Source organism: Notamacropus eugenii, chromosome 2 (assembly GCF_028372415.1).
Source record: "Notamacropus eugenii isolate mMacEug1 chromosome 2, mMacEug1.pri_v2, whole genome shotgun sequence".
Classification (NCBI taxonomy): domain Eukaryota; kingdom Metazoa; phylum Chordata; class Mammalia; order Diprotodontia; family Macropodidae; genus Notamacropus; species Notamacropus eugenii.
The window spans coordinates 368,214,542-368,237,337 of NC_092873.1; the positions used below are offsets into that span (position 1 = coordinate 368,214,542).

The 22,796-nt window shown below is 37.7% G+C and overlaps 1 protein-coding gene across 13 annotated transcripts in view; it reads left to right on the plus strand.

The window, feature by feature from the left end:
* ANKFN1 (ankyrin repeat and fibronectin type III domain containing 1) overlaps nucleotides 1–22,796 on the plus strand; it is a 556,807-nt gene that overhangs the window by 357,826 nt on the left and 176,185 nt on the right. For all 13 annotated transcript variants that reach the window (XM_072646766.1, XM_072646762.1, XM_072646765.1 and 10 more), the window contains 2 exons: nucleotides 2,290–2,424; nucleotides 15,378–15,579. In XM_072646766.1, the coding sequence (XP_072502867.1) occupies nucleotides 15,394–15,579 (186 nt within the window). In that variant the 5' untranslated portion in view covers nucleotides 2,290–2,424; nucleotides 15,378–15,393. The remainder of the gene's footprint in view (nucleotides 1–2,289; nucleotides 2,425–15,377; nucleotides 15,580–22,796) is intronic.

Sequence of the window (22,796 nt, forward strand, 5' to 3'; positions counted from 1 at the left end):
CAGCCACTGAGTTTGATTGAGAAGTAGGGTAACATAGTCAGACCAGCCCCTTAGTAAGATCATTTTGGCAGATGAGTCAAGGATAAGTTGGAGTGGGGAGACACTTGTGGCAGGCAGATAACCTAAGTGGCATTACCACCTCATTTGCCAGATGATAGCCTACTTCAGAATCATAACTAGCATGAGATGACCAAAGCTTTTCCCCAGGGCAGCAAAATACAGTTGGGATTTGATTACTCTCTATAGTGACTATTTCTCACCCAGTCTTGACCACCCCTCATCCTTGTCCTCCAGGGACCTGTTGTTTTGTGCCCCTTCCTCCCCAGTTCTTGAGATGGTAAAGGATAGATTCTGAAGCACAGGTCATACTGCCTCTAACACTGGCTTTGTGATATGAGAAAATCATTTAACCTCTCTGAACCTCACTTTCTTCATCTGGAAAATGGAGCAGTTAGATATGATTGTCTCTAAGGTTCCCCCATCTATGATCCATGAGCCATAAAACATTGTTGTCGATGAGACTCCTCTGCAACACCCCTCCTCCACACTGAATTTGTCCCTGGAGGAAGAATTCCTCTTCATATTTCTTTCCTCAGCTGTGATAGGAGACAATCTGCTTGGAGTCTCAAGGTTCACAGCTCCCTGAACCTAGATGCTTGCAGTAAAGCTTCTGGGGTCTTAATAGATCCCAGAAAAGAGAGACAAAAAAAAATGTCCCAGGGAGAGTTTTTTCTGCCGTGCTGATTGGACTGAGGAAACGTCATAAGTAATTTTCTGCTCAAGGCCACTGGGGAGTTTTTGTGAGTGACTCAGTGCTACCTGCAGGTTGCTGCTTGAGAAGTGCTTCACATAGTTCCCCAAGGGAGCCTGTCGGTGTTTCCTGCTGTCCCCAAAAGCAAGGAAGGCATTTTCAGAAAGATTCGAAGTTCTTTCTCTGCCTTTGCTGGATGATAGTTCCGTTGATTAGCCCTGCAGGGCTGCTGTTTTCCATCAGGTAACTTTCTCCACCTTTGTTGAAGCATCAGGTTTAGTGTTTGGTGGCTGATTTGGCTCCAGGTGAATCAAGACCAAGGTTATGTCAGTTAAGAATGCTGAACATGGTTTCCAAAGGCACTGCAAAAGTACGAGCAGCATAAGCATTCAGCAGGCAAAGATCAAGTCTGAATGGAGAGCTTGAGAGATGCCTAATTTTATGCTGTTGCTAGGGATATTTGTGTGTGTGTATGTGTGTGCACGTGCGTGTGTGTGGGCATGTATGTTTGCATAAACTAATGAACAATGTGACTCAAAAGCTACAGGTGACCCTCTTTGCTCCTTTCCCATTGTATCTTAGGGAGAATGTGAAGGATACCCTGTTTGCAGCTTTCTAGGGAATGCAGTACAGGTTCCTGGCTAAGCTTGCAAACCACAAGGCTGGACTGTGTGGGAAGTCAGGTATTTCCATATGTTGCTTCTTTCATTGAAGCATCAGGGAACCCTCCTCCTGAAATAGTCCACGTTCTCTACAGGAATGTGTCATAAGCCATGCATACCAATCACTTCCTCAGGACCATCTGTTGCAGAAACTCAAGCATCATTTAAGTAGCACTGGCTGGAGTGTGCTGTCTGTCTTTCTTAAGGTTGCCCCCTACTCATGCTGGAAGCTGTCAGGTGACAGTGAAGGTCTTTCTTGACTGGGGACATGGTTTATGGCTATGGGACTCTGGTCTAAAACAATCAAAGAGGACAGTGGGAGTTCTTGGCCCCAGAGAAGACATAGCTCATCAGTAGCCCTGAATCATAGGAGGCGATCACAGCCTCCGGATGATTTCCCTCCCCTACTGTTAATTTAGCACAGAGATAACATGCTGATTTGCTGCCTTCATGCTCACCCCTGAGTGACAATCAACTACAATTCAGTCTTGCCTTCACTGATCCCTCTCGGTCCTTGCACACTTTCCGGGCCAATTCTCACAGATACAATAAGTGAAGCATGCATCAAAGCCATGGCATCTCTTGACTACATGAGCAAAAGCCTTAGAAATCAACTCTTCTCAGAGCCGCAGTCCCGAGAATACACCTAGAATCAGAGCCAACTGTTTGACTCTTTCTCTCTCTCTCTCTCTCTCTCTCTCTCTCTCTCTCTCTCTCTCTCTCTCTCTCTCTCTCTCTCTCTCTCTCTCTCTCTCTCTCTCTCTCCCCCTCACTCTGCATCATTTGCTCTTTTCTTTTGCTTCGAGAGTACCTTAATAATCGTGGACTTGTGCTCTGGTGGGTAGTAAGCCTGTTTGTTTCTGATTCTTCGTGCAGAATAGGAAGGAGGTTCACTTGCTTTGCACAGAGACTGAGCCAGAGGGGAAAGCAAAACCAATGTGATTTATTGAATGAAGACGCTGGACCATTACCAACAACTTGTTCCTCTTCTGCCTCATCCACGCTAAACTGGTGAGTAAATCCTATTACCTTCTCCCATCATGTTGAACATGGAGCTTGCTGGGTCATTGTTTTTTAAAATGTGTGATGATGCCTGCTTAATGTTGTGATATATGCATCTTCTAAAGAGTTAGCTGGGGGTGATATATGCAGAGTGCGTGCACACACACACACACATACACACACACACACGGCTCTTCAGAGACACAAACATTTCCACACATGTATATGGGGGCACAAGAAGGAAGACATCTATGCATTATTTTTTTAATTATTGGGAGCAGCAAGCATTAGAACACTGTGTTGTTGCCTTTGAGAATAAAAGCAGATTGCTGGCACCCTTGGTTTTATCATTCCCTGTTGTTTCCCAGTCTGCTCCCAAAGCACCTATCGAATACCTGTTGGAGCAGGTTGACTGTTGGGTGCCAGGATGCTGAAAAGGACCAATACCAATGTGAGCAAACAGCTGCTTCCCTGATGCTGGTTTGCCAGCTGAGCATGGAGGCTAGAATGCCAGCATTTAAATGGTCTTAGGTGATCAGGCACTGAATTATCTGAGCAGACCCAGTACTAGAAACCTGGCGATGTTTACAACATGCTTTTGTCACAGAATAATAGCACAACAGATGCATGTGGGCAAATCTCCGCCTTGGTTCTCCAACATCATAGGGTTCATATTCTTGAATGTGATTTTTTTTCATTCACACAGAGATCTGAGAGATTCACTGAGTGCAGAGTAGGGATTGCTGCCCTTCTGGGTTGTGTAGCAGGCCACTAATGTGGCTGTGGGCTTCACCATTTGTCTTCAATGCTAGGCATGTTTTTGAATTGGTACTATGAAGGGCCACAAAAATGACCCAGTCTAATTCCTTCACCTTCCAAAACAGATAAGAGCTCATTTCTGTGGAAGGAAAAAGAGATGAGGGAAAACAATTACTTCTTTCTCCTCCTTATCATGGGCTTTTGTCTGAACTGTTATCCCTAGATTTTATGGAACCATCAATCCAGCTCTCTTGTGCTAATACTTCTAGGTCTGAATCCATATAAATGTCATGTAGAGTTAAAGGTTTCATTTGATATATTCTCTCTGTAGTATATCACTTGGCTGTTAAGACAAAGTTGTGACTATGAATCCTGATCAGGAAAAAAGATAGATTACCTAGGAACAGAGAACAACGTATTTCTCAAAATGTGAAGAGTTAAGAGCTGAAGTTGGGAAATTTGGGGTTGACTCTCATAAGAGAGGCAAAGATAGAACCCCAGGAACCATGTGCTGCTGATTATAAGGGCTGTGCCTTTCTCCACTTTGATTTGAAAGTTTCAGAGATGATGGAAACAGAAGTGATTAATAAACTGGAGAATCTCCAGAGGATGACATCCAGGCAGAGATAGGCCTTATGTTCATGCAGTGTGACTTCAGAAGTTTGGCGGTTGCTTGTAGAGCAACCTGTAGTCATAGCTACTGAAGAACCAGAAACCAAAGTTCTTGCCACCAAAGTGCTTGGCATTGTATTATGTTTCCATATCAGTGAAAATGACATTAAAGAAGGGGTAATACTATCTGCCTTAACACTGAAACCTAAGTTCCAGGAGACCTTTCCATCTGACTTGCAGATGAATCTTTCCATATATAGTGTGTCTCTTATCAGAATGCAGGTTGCTTTGAAGCAGGAACTGTCTTACTTTTCTATTTTTATCTCCAGAATTTAGTACAGTGATTTGAACATAGTGAGTACCTAATAACCAATTTATTCATTCATTCACTCATTCGTTCATATGAGGATACATTGAAGGCACTGAGAATATTTAGCTTGGAGCAGAGGAAAGACAAAAATATACGTCTCCAGGTATTTGAAAGGATACTTCCTGGAAAAGGGATTAGGTATTCCATTTGACCTCACAGAGACAACTTCATGGTTACTTTAAGGAAAAAATCTTACAATCAATTTATTAAACTATTCAAAGCTGGAATGCCATAGGCAATAGTAGGTTTCCCCTCACTGAATGTCTCCAAACAAAGGCCGGATGACTTCTCTGTGGTTAATTCCGCTCTTTCAGGGGGAATTTTTTTCTAGGTGTGGAACTAAATGACCATGGACCTTTCCAACTTGAAAATTCTGTGATAAATGAAAGATGGGATGATCTCGGCAACTCAGTGACTCAGTGGATAGAACACTAGTCCTGAGGTCAGGAAGACTTGACTTCAGATTTGGCCTTGGATGCTTGCTAGCTCTTTGATCCTGGGCGAGTTAGTTAAACTTTCTCTGCCTCAGTTTCCTCATCTGTAAAACGAGACTCATTTCTCACAGAATTCTTATAAGGATCAAATGAGATAATACTTTTAAAGTATTTTTTACAAACTTTAAATCCATATAAATTCTAGTTATTGTTATCATCATGGTTATGACTATTATTTATATAGTGTTATAGAAATGCTAGCTAGCTTTTATATGACCCAGTTATTAGATTGATTGGGAGGGAGTCAGGGACACTATTCCTGATTCCTCAGCTAATTGTCTGATTTGGATAATATCATTAACATAGACTGGACCTTAGAGATTATTATAGCTAAAGGCATCATTTTATAGAGAAAGACACCGAACCCTGGAAAGCCAGAGTGACCTGTCCAACATCAAAAACCAGTTAATGGCAGAGCCAGAAGTGAAATGCAAGCCTTCCAACTCCCAGAACAGCATTGGTCCCCAATTGATAAATGGTCAAAGAATATGAACAGGCAATTTTCAGAGGAAGAAATTAAAGATATCTATAGTCATATGAAAAAATGCTCTACATCACTTTTGATTAGAGAGATGGAAATCAAAACAACTCTGAGGTACCACATCACGCCTGTAAGATTGGCTAACATGACAGAATAGGAAGATGATAAATGTTGGAGAAGATGTGGGAGAGTTGGAACACTAATTCATTGTTGGTAGAGCTGTGAGCTGATCCAGCCATTCTGGAGAGTGGTTTGGAACTATGCCCAAAGGGTTACAAAAATATGCATACCCTTTGACCCAGCAATATCGTCACTAGGACTGTATCCCCAAGAGATCATAAAAATGGGAAAGGGTCCCACATGTACAAAAATATTTATAGCAGCACTCTTTGTAGTTGCTAAAAACTGGAAATCAAGGGGATACCCATCAATTGGGGAATGGCTGAATAAATTATGGTATATGAATGTAATGGAGTACTATTGTGCCATAAGAAATGATGAACAGGAAGACTTCAGAGAGGCCTGGAAGGACTCATATGATCTGATGCTGAGCGAAAGGAGCAGAATCAGGAGAACTTTGTGCACAGCAACAACCACAGTGTGCGAGAGTTTTTTCTGGTAGACTTGGAACTTCGTAATAACGTAAGAACTTAAAAAAAAAATCCCAATTGTTTTCTAAGGCAAAATGCCTTCCATGCTCAGAGAAAGAACTATGGAATTCATTCACAGAATGTAGCAGATCATGTTTGTGTATGTGTGTGTTTGTGTATTATGCTTTGATCTGTTATATGATTTCTTCCATTTATTTTAGTTCATCCACATAGCATGACTATAGTGAAAATGTATTCAATAGGAAAGTATATGTAGAACCTATACAGATTTGTATGCCATCTTGGGGAGGGGAGGGGTAGGGGGGCATAGGTGTGGGGGGGGTTAAAATCTTAATTTTATGGTAGTGATTGTAGAACATTAAAAAAAATAAAATTAAAAACAAATTATTACTTTATATTGAAAAAAAAAAAAGAACAGCATTGCTGTTTTTGATGTTGCCTTTCCCCCCTGTACTTTACCCTGCTCCTATTTATGATCATATTGGCCCTTCTTTCTCAATGGGGTCACATTGTCATAGAATTCCTTAGGTAGAAGAGACCTTAGCTATCACCTACTCAAACTCATTTTAAAGGTGAGGAAATTTAAGGCCACAACTAAATAATGCTTTAGATCATTAAAGAAAAGGTACATGGAAACTCAAAATTATCATCTCAGTTCTTTGAACCAAAGACTGCCACACAGAAGGCTCTGCCAGCTTCAATTCAATTTCAATTTAAGAAGCATGTATTCATTGCCTTCTATATACAAGGCAAAATGCAGTCCATCATAGTAAATAGAGAATGAGCCTTGGATTTAGGAAGTCCTGGGTTCAAACTTTAGCTCTGACACATCCTGGCCATGACCCTGAAGAAAACACTTAACCCGTCCTCTAGGGCAACCCTGTAAGATTATAAATTGCAAAGTAGTTGCTGATCTGCTTTGGTACGTAGGACTTCTTACCTGGAGTTTCCTATACCAACGAAAGCACAAGTGTAGGGGCCAAATTGTCCAAGGAATTGCCATAGGCACTGGGGACACAGGGACAAAAGGGAAATAATCCTTCCTCTCCTGTGGATAAAAGAATCCATTTCCTCTTCATAACAAACAGAAGGTGTAGAGAGAGGCCTTCCTTTGCTATGTATCTCTCAACAAAGCACTTCCTTACCCAGGCAAACGAGAATGGACTGAAGAGTCTCAGAAGAAATTAGCATTCATCTAAAGCCAAGCAACAAAGCGAACAAACAAAAAGCCCAGAATAATTTAAAAAACATTTATTTTGATTTTTTTGCTCATTTTGAACGGGAATATTTAAAGACAAAAAAAAAAGAGAACATTTCCATGCATATAGCACATTAAAAAAAAAAAGATTCACTACAAAACAATAAATTTACATTTCACATGCTTTTATTTTTGGAAAAACTATATAACTACTGCACATCATTTTCAAAGCTATTCTACTCTCTATGCTTCCCTTTACATTTTCTTTTACTCTCTGCTGTGCACTTTTTATATTTTTCCATCTCTCCCCACTTCAAACATTTATTAAGGGCCACCATGTGCCAAGTATTATGCATATCCATTATAGAGGCAACTAGTAGGGTGGATAGAGAGCTGGATTTTGAGTCTAAAAGACTTGGGTTAGAATCCTGCCTCTACTACTTATGACCCTGAGCAAGTCACTTAACCTCTATGAGCCTCAGATAACTAACTCCATTTACTAAGTCATAGACTAGGTGGCAGAGTGGATAGATTGCTGGCCAGGGAGTCAGAATGATACATCTTCCTGAGTTCAAATCTGGCTTCAGATACTTACTACCTGTGTGACCCTGAGCAAGTCAGTTTCCTCATCTGTAAAATGAGCTGGAGAAGGAAACAGCAAATCTCTCTAATATCTTTGCCAAGAAAACCCCAAATGGGATCACAAAGAGTCAGACATAATGGAAGAACAAGAAGATAGTTATCATATGTACTAGGCAGATAAAAGTCCTATATTAGTAATTTCCCATTTTGAGGAAAGGTGAGTCATTAATAACTGATATTTGAAACGGTATTTGTAAGGTGTGTGTGTGTGTGTGTGTGTGTGTGTGTGTGTGTGTGTGTGTGTGTGTAGAACCAAATGAAATTCTAAATTTTCTTTTTTTAAATAGGATAATATGTATTTTGGGGGGTTTTTTCAAAAATTTTTTTCTAAATAGCAATTTTTTATTTTATTTTTTTCTAAGTATATGTAAATATAATTTTCAGCATTCACTTTTTATAAGATTTTGAGTTCCAAATTTTTCTCCCTCCTCCACACATATCTCTTCCCAAGATGGTAAGCTATCTGATACAGATTATGCATGTGTAATCAGGCTAAACATATTTTCACATTAGTTAAGTTGTGAAAGAAGAAACAAAACAAAAGGGAAAAACCACAAAAAACAAAAACAAAAATTTTTTAAAGTGAAAATAGTATGCTTCAGTATGCATTCAGATACCATACTTCTTTCTCTGGATGTAGATAGCATTTTACATTACAAATCTGTCATAATTGGTCATTGCATAATGTTGCTGTTACTATTTATAAAGTTCTCCTGGTTCACTTCACTTAGCATCAGTTCATTTAAGTCTTTTCAGGTTTTTCTGAAATCTGCCTGCTCATCATTTCTTATAGCACAATAGTGTTCTAATACATTCATGTACCACAGTTTGTTCAGCCATTCCCCAAATGATGGGCATGCCCTTACTTTCCAATTCTTTGCCACCACAAAAAGAGCTGCTATAAGTATTTTTGTACATAAAGGTCCTTTTCCCTTTCTTATGATCTCTTTGAGATACAGACCTAGCAGTGCTACTGCTGGATCAAAGGGTATGCACAGTTTTGACGCAGTTCCAAATTGCTCTCCAGAATGGTTGGATCATGAACTTCTAAATTTTCAAGAAAAAAAATTGCACTCCATATTGTTCATATATGAAGTGCATTTTGTTATATTTTAGTAGCTATAAAATTGATGACCCATGTACACTATCTATATTACATATTTCAGTTAACTGTAAAAGTTCACTAGACACTCCTGGTTACGATGCATACATGAAAGTTCAGGAAGGAACCAAATTTTCCCACATTTACTTTGGCAATGATCTAAAAAGAAAATCGCCAGGTAAAATAATGATAAAAAATCCAAAGAAACACATTTGTTAGCTACTTCTTCCAGCTTAGGATTGTATTAAAGATAGCAACAAGCAATAAGACCTGGAAGAAGCATCCCACCAAGGAAGCCATCACAAGCTCAGGGGAACAGGCTAGAACTGGAGAGTAGCAACCAGACTGGAAAGCCCCAGAGTAGATGGAAGACCAAAGCAGTGCCCAGACTAGGAAGACCCCAAATTCCACCCTCATTCTGGGGATGGAAACCTGAGGCAGCAACTTGATAGGAGATAATTTACCACTGACTTTTGACTAGAGATACTAAAGTCTGCAAACTATCTGAAAAGAGACATATCAGGGAAAGTGGAAACAAAGGAGAAAAAAAATTATAAAAATTGAAGCCAGTACCAAAAATGTCCTTAACACCCTCATCAAAAGTGGCAGGTAGGAATAGAACTCCTGTCCTGGCACAAAAACTCAGCTCAGGTACTAGGATTGGCAATTTGAGGAAAGAGAAGAAAATGAATATGATGAAGTTACAACATGGGTGAGGAGACACCCAAAAGGAATACCCAGAAAAAGTGAATGATTCCACAACTGTGGAATCCATCAAGCCTCAGAGGAAAAAAAAAATTACTTGACCATGAGGACTATAAGAGTTCCTAGAAAAAATGAAATAAGAGATTTTTTTTAATGGAATTATATATGAAATGAAAGTCCTGGAAAAAAGAATTGGAAAGAGAATTAAAAGACAAGAACAGAAGATGGAAAAAACTTAGGTAATGGACTCCCTGAAAAGTAGAATGGATCAAACAGAACTCAAATTACTCAATGAGACAATAAGAAATACTAGAACAAAATCAAAATAAAAAAGAAAAATAGGAGAAAATAAAGTGTCTGCTATAAAATCAAGGAAAAAAGTCAAGGAGGGATCATTTAAGAATCATTAGGCCTCCCAAATCACGTTTAAAAACAAAAGCTTAAGTGGTTTGTTTGTTTGTTTGGAAATTTGATCTCCCAATATCACCAAGTACAATGCTGTGGCACTCACCAGTCAAATGCCAATGTTGAAACTTTAAGTTCCTCCCTTTTCCTTATGTGATTTACCTTAAGCAGCCTAGTAATCCTCTGCTCCTGGGCACTCACCATATTAATGCTTGACTTATTGTGGACACCTAATCAGTTTTAGTTAAGAACTCCTGAACTCAAGCAATCCACTAGACTTAACCTCCCTGAGGTGTGGAGACTACTATATTTCAATAAATCCTAATTAGAAACTTCTCAGGTTTAATACAACCAGATGACAAAGTGAAAATAGAAAGAATACACTGGTGACTTACTGAAAGAAACAGCCCCCCCAATTAAAAACTGCTAGGAACATGTCATAGTCAAAAAACCATAGCTTTCAGGAAAAAGAAAAAAGTCAGAAAGAAAATATTCAAGTGCCAAAAAAAAAAACCCCACAGTAAAAATCACACAAGACTTGGCAGCAACCACTTAAAAGAGAAAAATCTTGGAATATGAGGCTCTTACAAGTAAAATATCAAAGTTTACAACTAAGATTAACAGCCTGAAAGGTTAAGTTGTCCTATAGGGAGAAAAATTAGTTTTAATGGAATTAACTTTTAAGCATTTCTGATTAAAAGACTGGAGCTAAATAGAAATTTTGAATGGCAAACACAATAGTTAAGAGAAAAGCTAGAAAACTAAATATATTTCTATATTAAATGTGTATATATTAAACTATATGTTTAATCAATTGGAAGGACCTAAACAGTGATGAAGTACTGATATTCTATGGAGGAAGAAGAGACAAGTTTCTCTTCAAAATCATAACATTTTCAAGGCTCACAAAGAGAATTTTAAAAAGACAAATTCAGAATCTGGACATGGTTTTGTTCTGTTTTATTTGATTTGAAAAGAGGAAAGGAAAAGGAGAGAAAAAGGAATGCTGGCTCAGAAATTAAGGAGGGAGTTGAACTTTATTGCATCTCATAATTGGGGTGCAGAAGAGTAGTATAAAAATATAGAAGAAAACTTGGGGAGAGTGAGCCTCACTCCTCTTTGAAACTGACCAAAAAAATGAACACACATATCCAAGCAACCAAGGAGTTTAGTATAGCAATAAATTAAATCAATCAGGAAAATATACAAGGCTAGTGATGGAGAAGCATGGAGGGAAAAGTCAGGAAGAGAATAGTCATAAGAAAAATAAACTTCAAATTTAGAGGATGGAATATAAAGTGGGGATTAGAAAGTGGAAAAAAATCCTGTAAGATCCAGTGACTGAGGTCAGAGTAAGGAAAAGAATAGAGGGACAATGGAGTGGAAGCAGATCATTTCAATTATAAATCACTAGTAGTAGTGATCAATAGTAGTAATTATAGATCACTATTGATCACATTACTTTTTTTGTTTTACAATACTCTTCTTTAAAAAGTAAAAGAAAAGAGGTGAAGAGAGACAGAAATATAAGAGAATGTGATAGAGGGAAATTTATATTTAGCAATTAGAACTATGAGTTGTTGTTGTATTTGTCCTTTGTTCTTGAAGAGGACTATGACATCAAGATGATGACGTGACTTGCCACTTTACTTTGATTTGAGTGAGGGAAGGCTACGCAAGGTCAAGACCTATGAATATGAATATGGTAAACTCACCCATAAAATGGAAGAGAATAGCAATATGAATTAGAAAGCAAAATGCAACACTGTGTTGGAACAGACTTGAAACAAAGATTCATATGGAGTTAAAATGAGAGGCAAAAGAGAATTTATTATTTTTCCAGCAAATTCGAAAAAAGATAGGATAGTAATCATGATCTCAGACAATAAAAATAGAGATAAAGAAATGGGCAAGGAAACTATATTATGTTTAAAGGCACCATAGATAATGACATAATATTGGTAATTAATATATGTGTACCAAATTTGACGGTACTTAAAGGAAAAGTTAGTCAAATAACAGAGAGAGCAAAGCTACAAATTAGTGGTGAATCTCAATGTACTCCCTCCCAGACCTAAAAAAAAATCAAAATATCAAAATAAATAAAATAGGAAACATAAAAATGAGAAAAGTTAAGGACCATAGAAAAGTTGGATATAATAGAGCTGGCAGATAAGGGGAAGGGAGGCGGATATATGGAAGGTACAATTTTCAAACCTCCCCTATTATGCCTAAATGTCTTGCTTTGCCCTGTTTAAATAAAATGTAAACTTGAAGGTCAAGGCTACTTGGAGTTAAGTCTTTGAATCATCCATTACATTGCCTTGTAGATAGTAGGTGCTTGGTAAATGCTTGTTGGATTAGATGATATACTAAATTACTGTCACTTCAATGCAAATTGAACTAGTTTTAAATTGTTATTGATATCTTTTGCTTTCACATTACTTTCATTCCCCACTATAGATCTCACTTACCCTCACCTTCTTCCAGAGAGCCACCTCCCCTCCCCCCATCACAAAGAATAAACAAGAAAGAGAAAATCAATTTCTTATTGTTGTTCAGTCATTTTCAGCCATTTCTGAATCTTTGTCACCCCATTGGGGTTTTCTTGGCACCTTATAAATACTCCATCTAGCTAGCTCTCTGTCTGTCTGTCTATCACATATCTATTTAGAGCATTCTTGGCAGGTTAGCAAAGGGAATAGGCACAGAGATGGGAAAGCTCATGTAACATTCAAGGACAAATGAAAAGATCAATTGCACTAGAGAGGAGGATTTATATAATGGAGTACCAATAAATAAAGTTAGGCAGAAACTGTAAGTAGGGGCTAAATTGTAGGGCAGTGGTTTCAAACAAATAAAAATGGGGACCATTAAACCATAGTGGAGATAAGATTTCCTCATCTGTAAACTGAAGGAATTAGAACTGATTATTCCTTCTTTTATTTGAAATTTTAACAATAATAATATAGGGATATTGTGATTTCTGCTTTCTCCTACTAAAAAATAAAGCCCCATCAAATATGTGTTCTTACATTTTCCCTCAATATTATGCAATTAAAAATTTTTCTATCCAATGTTATAGAATTCATGGGGTTACAAAATGCCCCATATACATGATATTGTCTCACATAGGACCACAGGACCATAGATTTCAAGCTAGAATGGACCTTAAAGGTCATTTTGGTCTGTGTTATTTCTAAATAACTAAAAATCTAAATCCATAATCCTATGATATGGCAAGTTGTGTCTGAGGTAATAGCATGACATTCTGGTTTAAAAGCAGGCAGTGGAAAATATTGGCTGGAAGTTTGAGAAATTAATCAGGGCTAGAACTATAGAAGTGGGTATCATGTGTGTAGAAATGACCATTGAGGTCAAAGCATGTGATAAGCTATGTAACAGGAAAGAGATCAAAGATTTAGAGCTGGTTGGACCTCTAGAACAACTGCCTCATTTTGCAGATAAGGAAACTGAAGACCATCAACATTAAGCGGTTTGCCCAAGATTGTAGAGGGAGTAAGTGTCAAAAGCAAAATTTGAATCTAGGTTGTCTGCTTCCAGAGATATCACTCTAATGTGCCCCCAAGAAAACAAGATCAGAAATTAAAAACTAGACCTTAGTTTATTATTGTAAGAACAGCAGGAGGAAAATAGATCCAGCCAAGAAAAGAGAGAAGGAGCCTTCAGAAAGGAAGAAAGAGACTCAGGATAGAGTAATGCTTTAGAAACTATTGAGAACAGGGACGGTTTTTTGTTTTTTTTTTTTGTCGTGTTTGCCTGATGCCTAGAAGAGTGTCTTACATATAAGGAATATTTAATTAATTTTTGAATAATTAAATTCAGAGAAAGAAAAAGGAAGTTGTCTAAAGAGATCAATGCAAATATACAGGGCACATGATTTGGATTTTTTAAAGAAATATATGGAAAATAAAAGAATAGGGATTGTAACCAAGGACAAAAAACTTGGAATGATTTATGACTAGCAAGGAAAATTAAGTATATGCACACACAAATTTGTTTGTTTTGTTAAAGCTATATCAGAGGAAAATAGGAAAATCAAAAAAGGGAAAAGTTGTATTCAGGATGGATGAGATGATAATAACCTATGAGAGAAAGAAGGCAATGTTTCTTTTTTTATTTTGTTTCTATTATCTCTGTCAATGAGAATGGTCCTAGAGCTAGCAAGGACAGAAGTATGACTAATATGAAATTAATATCTTTGATAAGCAAAAACACAATATGAGGTCCAGTCACCTAGGCCAGATTAATTTTATCTTTGGTTAGGAAAAAAAACCTGACAGATATCTTTGCTGAGCTTTAAAAAACTGCAGAAAAAGAGATGTGTTGGATTGAAGAAAAATAAGTGTCCCAATTGAGAGACAGAGAGAGAGAGACAGAGACAGAGAGAGAAGGCACAAGCAGTGGGCCAATGGTCTTGACTTCAATTACTGTAAAATCCTAAAATGGCATTAAAAGGCTGGTTAGTGAATAGCTAGAAAGGGTAACAGAGCATGATAGACTTCTAAAAGAACAAAGTCTAATCTTATTTCCTTTTTTGACTAGTTTACTAAACTGATAGATCATCAAAATGCTCTAGTTTTATATATATATATATGTATATATATATACATATATACATATATATATATACACACACACACACATCATTACAATATCTAGGTACATAGTTATAATACTATGGTTAATAAGTATACCTATGACGAGTTAACACAAATAATGAAGCCTGTGAAGTGTTTGCATTATATGAATTCACATTGCATTCACATTGGGTAGGAACCAATGACAATATGCTATATAATTATCATTTCAACTAGCGGAAATTCAAATATAATCACAGGTGGTTGTTGTTGTGTTCGTCCTTCATTCTCAAAGAGGACCATGATATCAGGGAAGGATGGCATGACTTGCAGTTGACTTGGATTTGAGTGAGGATGGCACTGTGCAAGGTCACCAGAGCACTTTCTCCTCCAGACCCATCTGGGTCCAGATATTCATCGGGGTGACTGGAGATGGCCCAGGATACAATGGGAGACCTTGGCTCTTTTAGGCTAAGGTCTTTTCAGTTTCTCACTTTGAATGAGATAGACCCATTCAGTGAAGAAGCCTCTTTAAGAAGTGAGTCAAGGAATGGCTCCTTTATTTAGAAATAAAAAAATCAGACTGGGAGGGGAAGATCCTCAGGGTTGCTGGCCAAGAGAAACAGTTACTAATTCCTATAGTAAATAAATATTCACATCCCATTTCATGGTAATCATTATTTGCACTAATGAAAACCTGGCTGTTACAGTAATTATTGTAATGTTCTTTAGTCTTCAGGAAAAAAAAGGAAGGGCTCAGATGGAGCCAACCACTTGTTACCTTGACATAGAGAAACATGAAAGGTATATACATGCCTACATATAGGTATATGTAAATCTACTTAGTGAATACTATTGCTAAATATGCATTAGATAGTAGTACTATAAGACCAATTTAAAAACCACATAGCAAATGACTTTTTAAAATTATTTGCAAGTTTAAAAAGTGAAAATGACAAATTACATTGTTTCCTTCCCCTAGGACCAGCCACGTGAAAATGACACAGCAAATGCAGAATCTACATCTTTCCCAGACTAAAAAGAACAGTGCTCCATCCTCTCCTAATGCTGCCAAACGCCTCTATAGGAACCTTTCTGAAAAACTTAAGGGGAGTCATTCTTCCTTTGATGAGGCATACTTTAGAGCAAGAACTGACCGACTCAGCCTTAGAAAGACATCTGTGGTAACAAATTTCTTATTTATGTTCTTGGTTGGGAATTCTTGGTTATTTTGCTTGGGATCCGAGAGGTTGTAGAATGGGTCGGCTTAGCTTTAGCTTTTGTGATTCATCGATCACACATATGATAAACCCAATACTAAGAAAGTAGAGGGAGTAAAGGCAAATGATGCAAACTTTTGTTACCTGGTGATGTTTCAGCTGTCCCTGGGTCTTCATTTCATTGCCAGGCTTCTGGAAACACCTGTTTAACTATCACAAAATGCCATTTTAAACAGATTCCCTGAAAGAAACCATGTTTACTCAATTATAGAGGATTACAGAGGATTTGTTAAAAAGCCCCAAGCAGATGAGAGGCACAGATGGGAGCCATGTTGCATTGCTGGTTTTTGCAAACTAATGCCTAGGTATGGAAAATATGTATGGGTAACTGAATTAGAATACACATGGCATGAGAGAAAATTGAAGAATCAAGAAATGCTAAAGAACATGAAATAATTTGGCAAGTAGGTGAAACAGAAGATAGAGTGCTAGATCTGGTATCAGGAAGATATGAGCTGAAATTCAGCCTTAAAGGCTTTACCAGCTAGACTGGACTTTACTAACTGACATGTCACTTAACTTCTTTTTGCCTCATTTTACTCTACTGTAAAGTGTATATTAAAAAATCACCTATTTACCAGAGTTGTTAAAAATATAAAATGAGAAAATATATAGAAAGTACTTAACCAATACTTGGTATATAGTAGGTGCTTAATAAAGACTTTTTAAAATAAAACCATAGGGTCACATCTTTCAAACTGGAAGAGACATTAAAGGCCATTTGGTTCCAACCTCCTCTTTTGAAGACGAGGAAACTGAGACCCAGAGAGGTTAAGTGATTTGCCTAAGGGCATAAAAGTGGCTTTGAATTCATTACATGCCAGTCCCATGGATTTTTCCACTAGAGCCCAATGCTGAGTGCACTTTAAGCTTTAAACCAATTTGTTTTCTCAAGCCTAATTTATCTTAAAAGAAGACTTGGTTGTAGTTGAATTGCAGCTAAATCTCAATTTTGGCAGAGACCTTCTGTGTGATATTTAGCCAAGTGTCTCGTGTCTCACAGTGGGCAAATGTCTCTGAAATGAAAGTCGCTTTATTCCTCCAGCCCCAGTGTCAAAACAAGCAGCTGCACAATATTGTCACATATTCCCCAGATTCCATCTACACTGGTCCCCTGCCCCTACCACCCTATGTATGACAAGGAATTTAAAAGGGGCAATTGGTTCTAAATGAGCCTAAAAATTAAAACTATCCCAGTTAAACATTGAGCTACTGATATACTTCACTCTCATACTTGAATCTTAAGCACTACCACTATTTCATTAACAGTTGATTCCATGATCTAATCCATGTAGATACTTGTTCTAATGGTTTAGATGTACCCTTCTATATTGTCTCATTCTGAAGAGTTCTTGTCCATGCCTTTCTGCAAATCTTCCATAAAGGATTTTAATCAATACACAAGAGACCTTCCTGTGATTCTTTTAATATTCTGATCCTACCAGTACAACTCTTGGGTTATCCATCTGTTATCTTTCACTCTTGATATATGACCTCCCTTATCTCTTTTTTGGGGGGGAAGGGGAGAGGGTTATATTGTTATTGCTGATCTCTAAAGCTAGGATTCTGGATGAAATGTTCTCTAAGGTCTCTACATCCTTTCCCAATGATCTTATGACTTCTACATAAACTCTTGCATTCAAGACATGGTTGGAATATGCTTAAGTCTACTGACCCACCAAGCTTTTTTAACATTTCCCTTTAAGTCATTTTCCATTTTGGTGTTTATAAAGACCATAGAGTTCTATGATCCACCCAATATGTAGCATCACTGGGGAAATCCCGCTTTTAAAGAATCTCATGCAAAAACAAATAGCTTTGGGTCCTTTAAAAGTAACATATTAACCACTTAATGTGTACCAGGCACTATGCTAAGTTCTGGGAATATAAAAAAAGGCAAAAGATCCCAAGGAGCTCACAGTCTAATGGGGAGACAACTTTGTACAAGTGTGTACAAACACAATATATAACAGATAAATAAAGCATTCATTAAGTACTTCTGATGTGCCAGGCACTGTGCTAAGAACTGAGATACAAAGAAAGGCAAAAAGGCAGTTTCTACTCTCAAGGAATTCACAATCTAATGGCAGGCAGAGTTAGACAGCATGCAAATGTACAAACAAGATATATATGGTATAAATTGGATATAATCAACAGAGCGAAGGTATTACCTTTAAAGGAGAATGGTAAGTCTGTTATTCACCTTTAATGTTTGTCCAAAATACTGGATGGATTGATAGATACTAGATGGATGAAGAGAGAGAGAGAGAGAGAGAGAGAGAGAGAGAGAGAGAGAGAGAGAATGTAGATCTACAAATATATAGTATATAAAATTAATATACAAATACATATATATTTATCATAATACATATTTTTTTTCCACTTTGTATTTCCTGATTTTTCCTGAGACTTCTTTTTGCCTTTCTTGGTAACCCCAGTGCTTAGCAAAGCCTGGCACATTCTCAGTACTTAATAAATGCTAACTGATTGGCTTATCTACTTTGCATGTAGTTAGTATATCCTTATGCATATACATTGAATATAAGGTCCTTGTGAGCAGGTATTGTTTTCTCTTTTTCTTTGTATCCTCATCACCTAACATGGTGTCAGGGCCATTGGAAGTATCTAATAACTATGTGTTCACTGCTTGGTTGATATGGAATCAGATCCTGACTTTGCCACTCATTTGCTGTATAATCTTCTATGACTCATTTAGCCACTCCAGGCCACAATTTTCTCATCTGTAAAATGAAGGGTTGTACAAGACTATCTTAAGGTCTTATCTTAAGGACTATTAAGACTGTAAATCTATGCTTTTCTCTGTTTCTAACTTCTCAAGTACTTGTCTTCTATGATTAGTTTAACTGACCTTTCAGATAATGGAAAAATTATGAGGTAGGATTCGTGAGTTTCCTTCCAGTTCTTGTCTATGGTCCTGAAACCTTGCAGGAAGGAGGTTCTGTAACGTTTAAAGTGTAGTTAGGTCACACAGTGAATTTAAGCACTGGAAAAAAAAAAAAAGAGTCAAAGTCCTGAATTCAAATGTGAACTCAAATTTACTAGCTATTTGACCCCAGGCAAGTTACTTAAGCTCTTTCTGTCTCAGTTTCCCCAATTGTAAAATGGAGATAATAATGGCACCTACCTCCCAGGGTTGTTATAAGGATAAAATGAGTTTTATTTGTAAAGTGCTTACCCCAATGTCTGGCGTGTAGTAGTCTGTTTATAAATGTTTGCTTTTTTAATTTTTTTAATTTGAGGCTTGATGCAATCAGCCCAATGCCTTCTGCAAACAGGAGTACTTTGGGAAAATTTGTTATGGACAATAACTCTCCTATTCTGATCTGGCATAAGACATCCTGCAACACTGGAAAACACACGAGGGAAACACATAACTTTCTCTTTTTCTTTGTATCCACAGCACCTAGTACAATGTCTGGCACCTAGTAAATACTTAATAAACACTAGATGACTATTTAAGCCTCACTTGGTGTTGATACACTCAGTAGAGCACTGAACAAAGTTATCTTCATAAAGTGGTTATATCTTTCATAGAATCTTGAATGATTTTAACCTATGTGAGGAGGCATCCTGTCTAAGGAGAACTTTTGTAAAAGTGATTTTTTTTCCATTCTCAAATTATATGACACCTTAAAAATTGATGCCTGAGTACCTTTTAATTAGTTTCTTCTTCAGAACAGATTTCTTTCACAGATCTCATCAGGTCTAGTCACTCTTCCCTACTACTAGTCAGTACTACATAGAAACACTAGCAGTTCTTCCATTTACATGCTTCCTTTCTGATTCATTTACAGATGTGCTCACAATAATCCATCCTCCCCTCAAGCTTTCTGCAGGCTCATTTTCCTCTCAGCTACTGATTTCTATTTGTTGTTGTTTAGTCATTTCAGTCATGTCCAGCCCTTTGTGATTCCATTTGGGATTTGTTTGGCAAAGATACTGAAGTGGTTTGCCATTTCCTTTGCCAGTGGATCCTTTGTCAGGCAATCAGAAGTTGAGTGATGTGCCCAATGTCACATAGCTAAGAGGCTGGATCTGAACTCAGATCTTCCTGACTCCAGGTCCAATGCTCTATCCACTGAGCCACCTAGCTGCTTCATTTATTTCTAAACTATGAGAATTATTGCTTGTAATCCTCCTCTTGAAGGTTTTTAAAATTAGTTTATAATTTAAACTGATATGTTCTTGTCTGCCGCATACTTTTCGGTAGTCTTAAAGGTTTATTGACTAAATAATTTTGGGAACTTCTTGACTATCTCATTGTGCCAATTGCTTTGCATTATGTATACTTTGTCAAGAACTATACAGAGTCAAAATCTTCATTTTTGTGGAGCTCCCAGGTTGCTTAAAAGAAGTTGAATTGGAACTATTCTCTTAAGTACCTTCTTATAATCTTTTTTTTCTAATTCAGTGTGAGTTCTGATGTTTTCCTTAACCAATGATCCTACCTTGCAGATAGAAACCTATTATTCCCTACCTGTTAAGATACTGTCCATTGGATTTTTTATGGTTTTTAAATTTTTTCACCTCCTTTCAGCTGACTTCCTGAAGAAAAGTATTCATGTTCTATAGACCTGAAACTTTTGAGTAGTCTGCAAGTCTTCTCCTTCTTTAGTTTCTTAATCTCATGATATTTTCCAATTTCTTTTTCACTGTCTTCTTCTGTGTTCACCTTTACATTGAGTTTCTTACCTTGCTAAGTTGTTAATGCTCATCCTTATATTGTATATATTATAATGCACATTCCTTGTATTAACTTTCTATGTATTTTCTATTTTCCTATCATCCATATTCTTTTCCCCCTACCCCCATCCCAGGTAAATCTAAGCTCCTTGAGGGCAGAGAATCTTTCCATTTTGTCTATTTAATCCCCAGCATTTAGCAATATACCATGCTATTCTCAAATGAAAACTTAGATTGGTGTAAGTAACAACCACAACCACCACCACAATAACAATACTTTAAGATTTGCAAAGACTTTTGTATAGATCAGTGGTTCTCAAAATACAATCCATAGACCTCTGGGTCCTTAAGACCTTTTGGGGAGATCTGCAAGATCAAAACTCTTTTCATCATAATACTAAGATGTTTATATTACTAATTCAGTTACTATTGATAGGTATAATGAAAAACTCCTTGGGGAACTTAGAAAGTAAATGGCACTAAGACTAAATAGTTTGACAATTGCTGAGACCATCTCATTTGATCCTCATAATAACCCTGTGAGTTGGGTGCTATAATTATCTCCATTTGATAGGTAAGGAAACAGGCTGAGAGAGTTTCTTGCCCAAGGTCACACAGCTAGTTGGTGTCATAGGCAGGACTTGGATTTTGGCTGTTCTGATTCCAGACCCAACACTTTATTCATTATACCTTCTAGCTGCTAAGTACTAGTAACAGGGCTCATGCTTGCTTGTTCAGTTATTTTTAGTCATATCTGATGCTTCGTGAACCCATTTGGGGTTTTCTTGGCAAAGATCATAGAGTGGCTTTCCATTTCCTTCTCCAGCTGATTTTTAGAGATGAGGAAACTGAGACAAACAGGGTTAAATGACTTGTCCAGGGTCACATAGCTAGTAAATATCTGAGATCAGATTTGAACTCAGGTCTTCCTGACTCTAGATCTGGTGCTCTATGTACTACACCACTTAGCTTCCTCCATAGGACTCATAGTAGACACCTAATAAAGGCTTCTTTGGGGGGGAAGGGGCATGTCTGTTGTTGTTGCTACTACTGTTTTATCTGCAATAGCACAGCAAGGTTCCCTAATACTTCATTAAAAGTTTCTTGTTGTCTCTTGGCATATGATGAAATGAGCTCCTTTATTCAGCACAGTGCAGAGAGCCCTTCAGTTGTTCTTTCATTTAGCTGTAACTTCTGCAATTTTTCTAGTCGCATGTGGAACAAGACTAAAGATATGGATTAATTCTATCTCACCAACATCTTATACCTTAATTAATCATGGGACAATGACAGTACCAACTGTCTTCAGTTAAGGATGCAGAGAAACGCAATAGAAAAAAATACTAGATTTGGAGTCAGAGAACCCAAGTTCAAATTATGACTTGGCCATGTACTGCCTGTGTAACTCTGAGACGGCTGCTAAGTGGCTCCATGGATAGAGTGCTGGGCCTAGAGTCAGGAAGACTCATCTTCCTGAATTCAAATCTGTCCTCAGACACTAATTAGTAGCTGTTTGACCATGGGCAAGTCACTTAACCCTGTTTGCTTCAGTTTCCTCGTCTGTAAAATCAACTGGAGGAGAAAATGGCAAACCACTCTAGCATCTTTGCCAAGAAAACCTCAAATGAGGTCACAAATAACTGAACAGCAAACGATGACATGCAGACTGTCCCTGGGTCATACTTAAAGTCATTTCAGTTTGGCAGAAAGGGCCAGTCAATTTGGATGCTCCCATCTTATACTTCAAAAACCTCATCATTTCCATGCCACAAAAGGGGCAGCTGAGTAGAATTTCTTGAGTGGGAAAAGAAAATCAATTTTTCTGATTAATATTTATAGACTACAGACTGCATGCTTCTTGACACCCTCTCCCCTCTGCCTTTCATAGGGTAATAATTCTAGAGTTGGAAAGGACATTAGAGGTGGTCTATTCCAACCCTAAGCCCTGGGAAAAGAAATGGTTTCTCTGAGGTCATATAATTAACAAGTATCAGAACTGGGATTTGAATTCATGTCCTAGGTCTCCAATATTAGTGCTCCAAGTTCAATGCCTTTTCTAGCATATCATAAATACACTCCCAGTATTCCACAGAAGTAGAAGGGAGTCGTAATAGACTAAGGTCCAATTTCTGGTTTTATCTGTTTCATGGGTCATGGAGGGCCAGAAATGCATTGCTTTATGGTGATAAGTCCTTCTCAATGTGTAGCGGGATTGGTCCTTAGACAGCTGACCACAGTCTGTTGCCCAGCTGTACCCAGAGTCTTTCCAGATTATGCTCTCTTGGCAGATGCCTGAAGAGCACAAGGTGACCTCCAGCCAGGAGGAGGCATCAGAATAGGCCTTTGGTCCTTCCAAAGTAACTTTATTCCTTAGCCCCATCCCCCATCATCAAAACACTTTCATACCCATTCCTTTT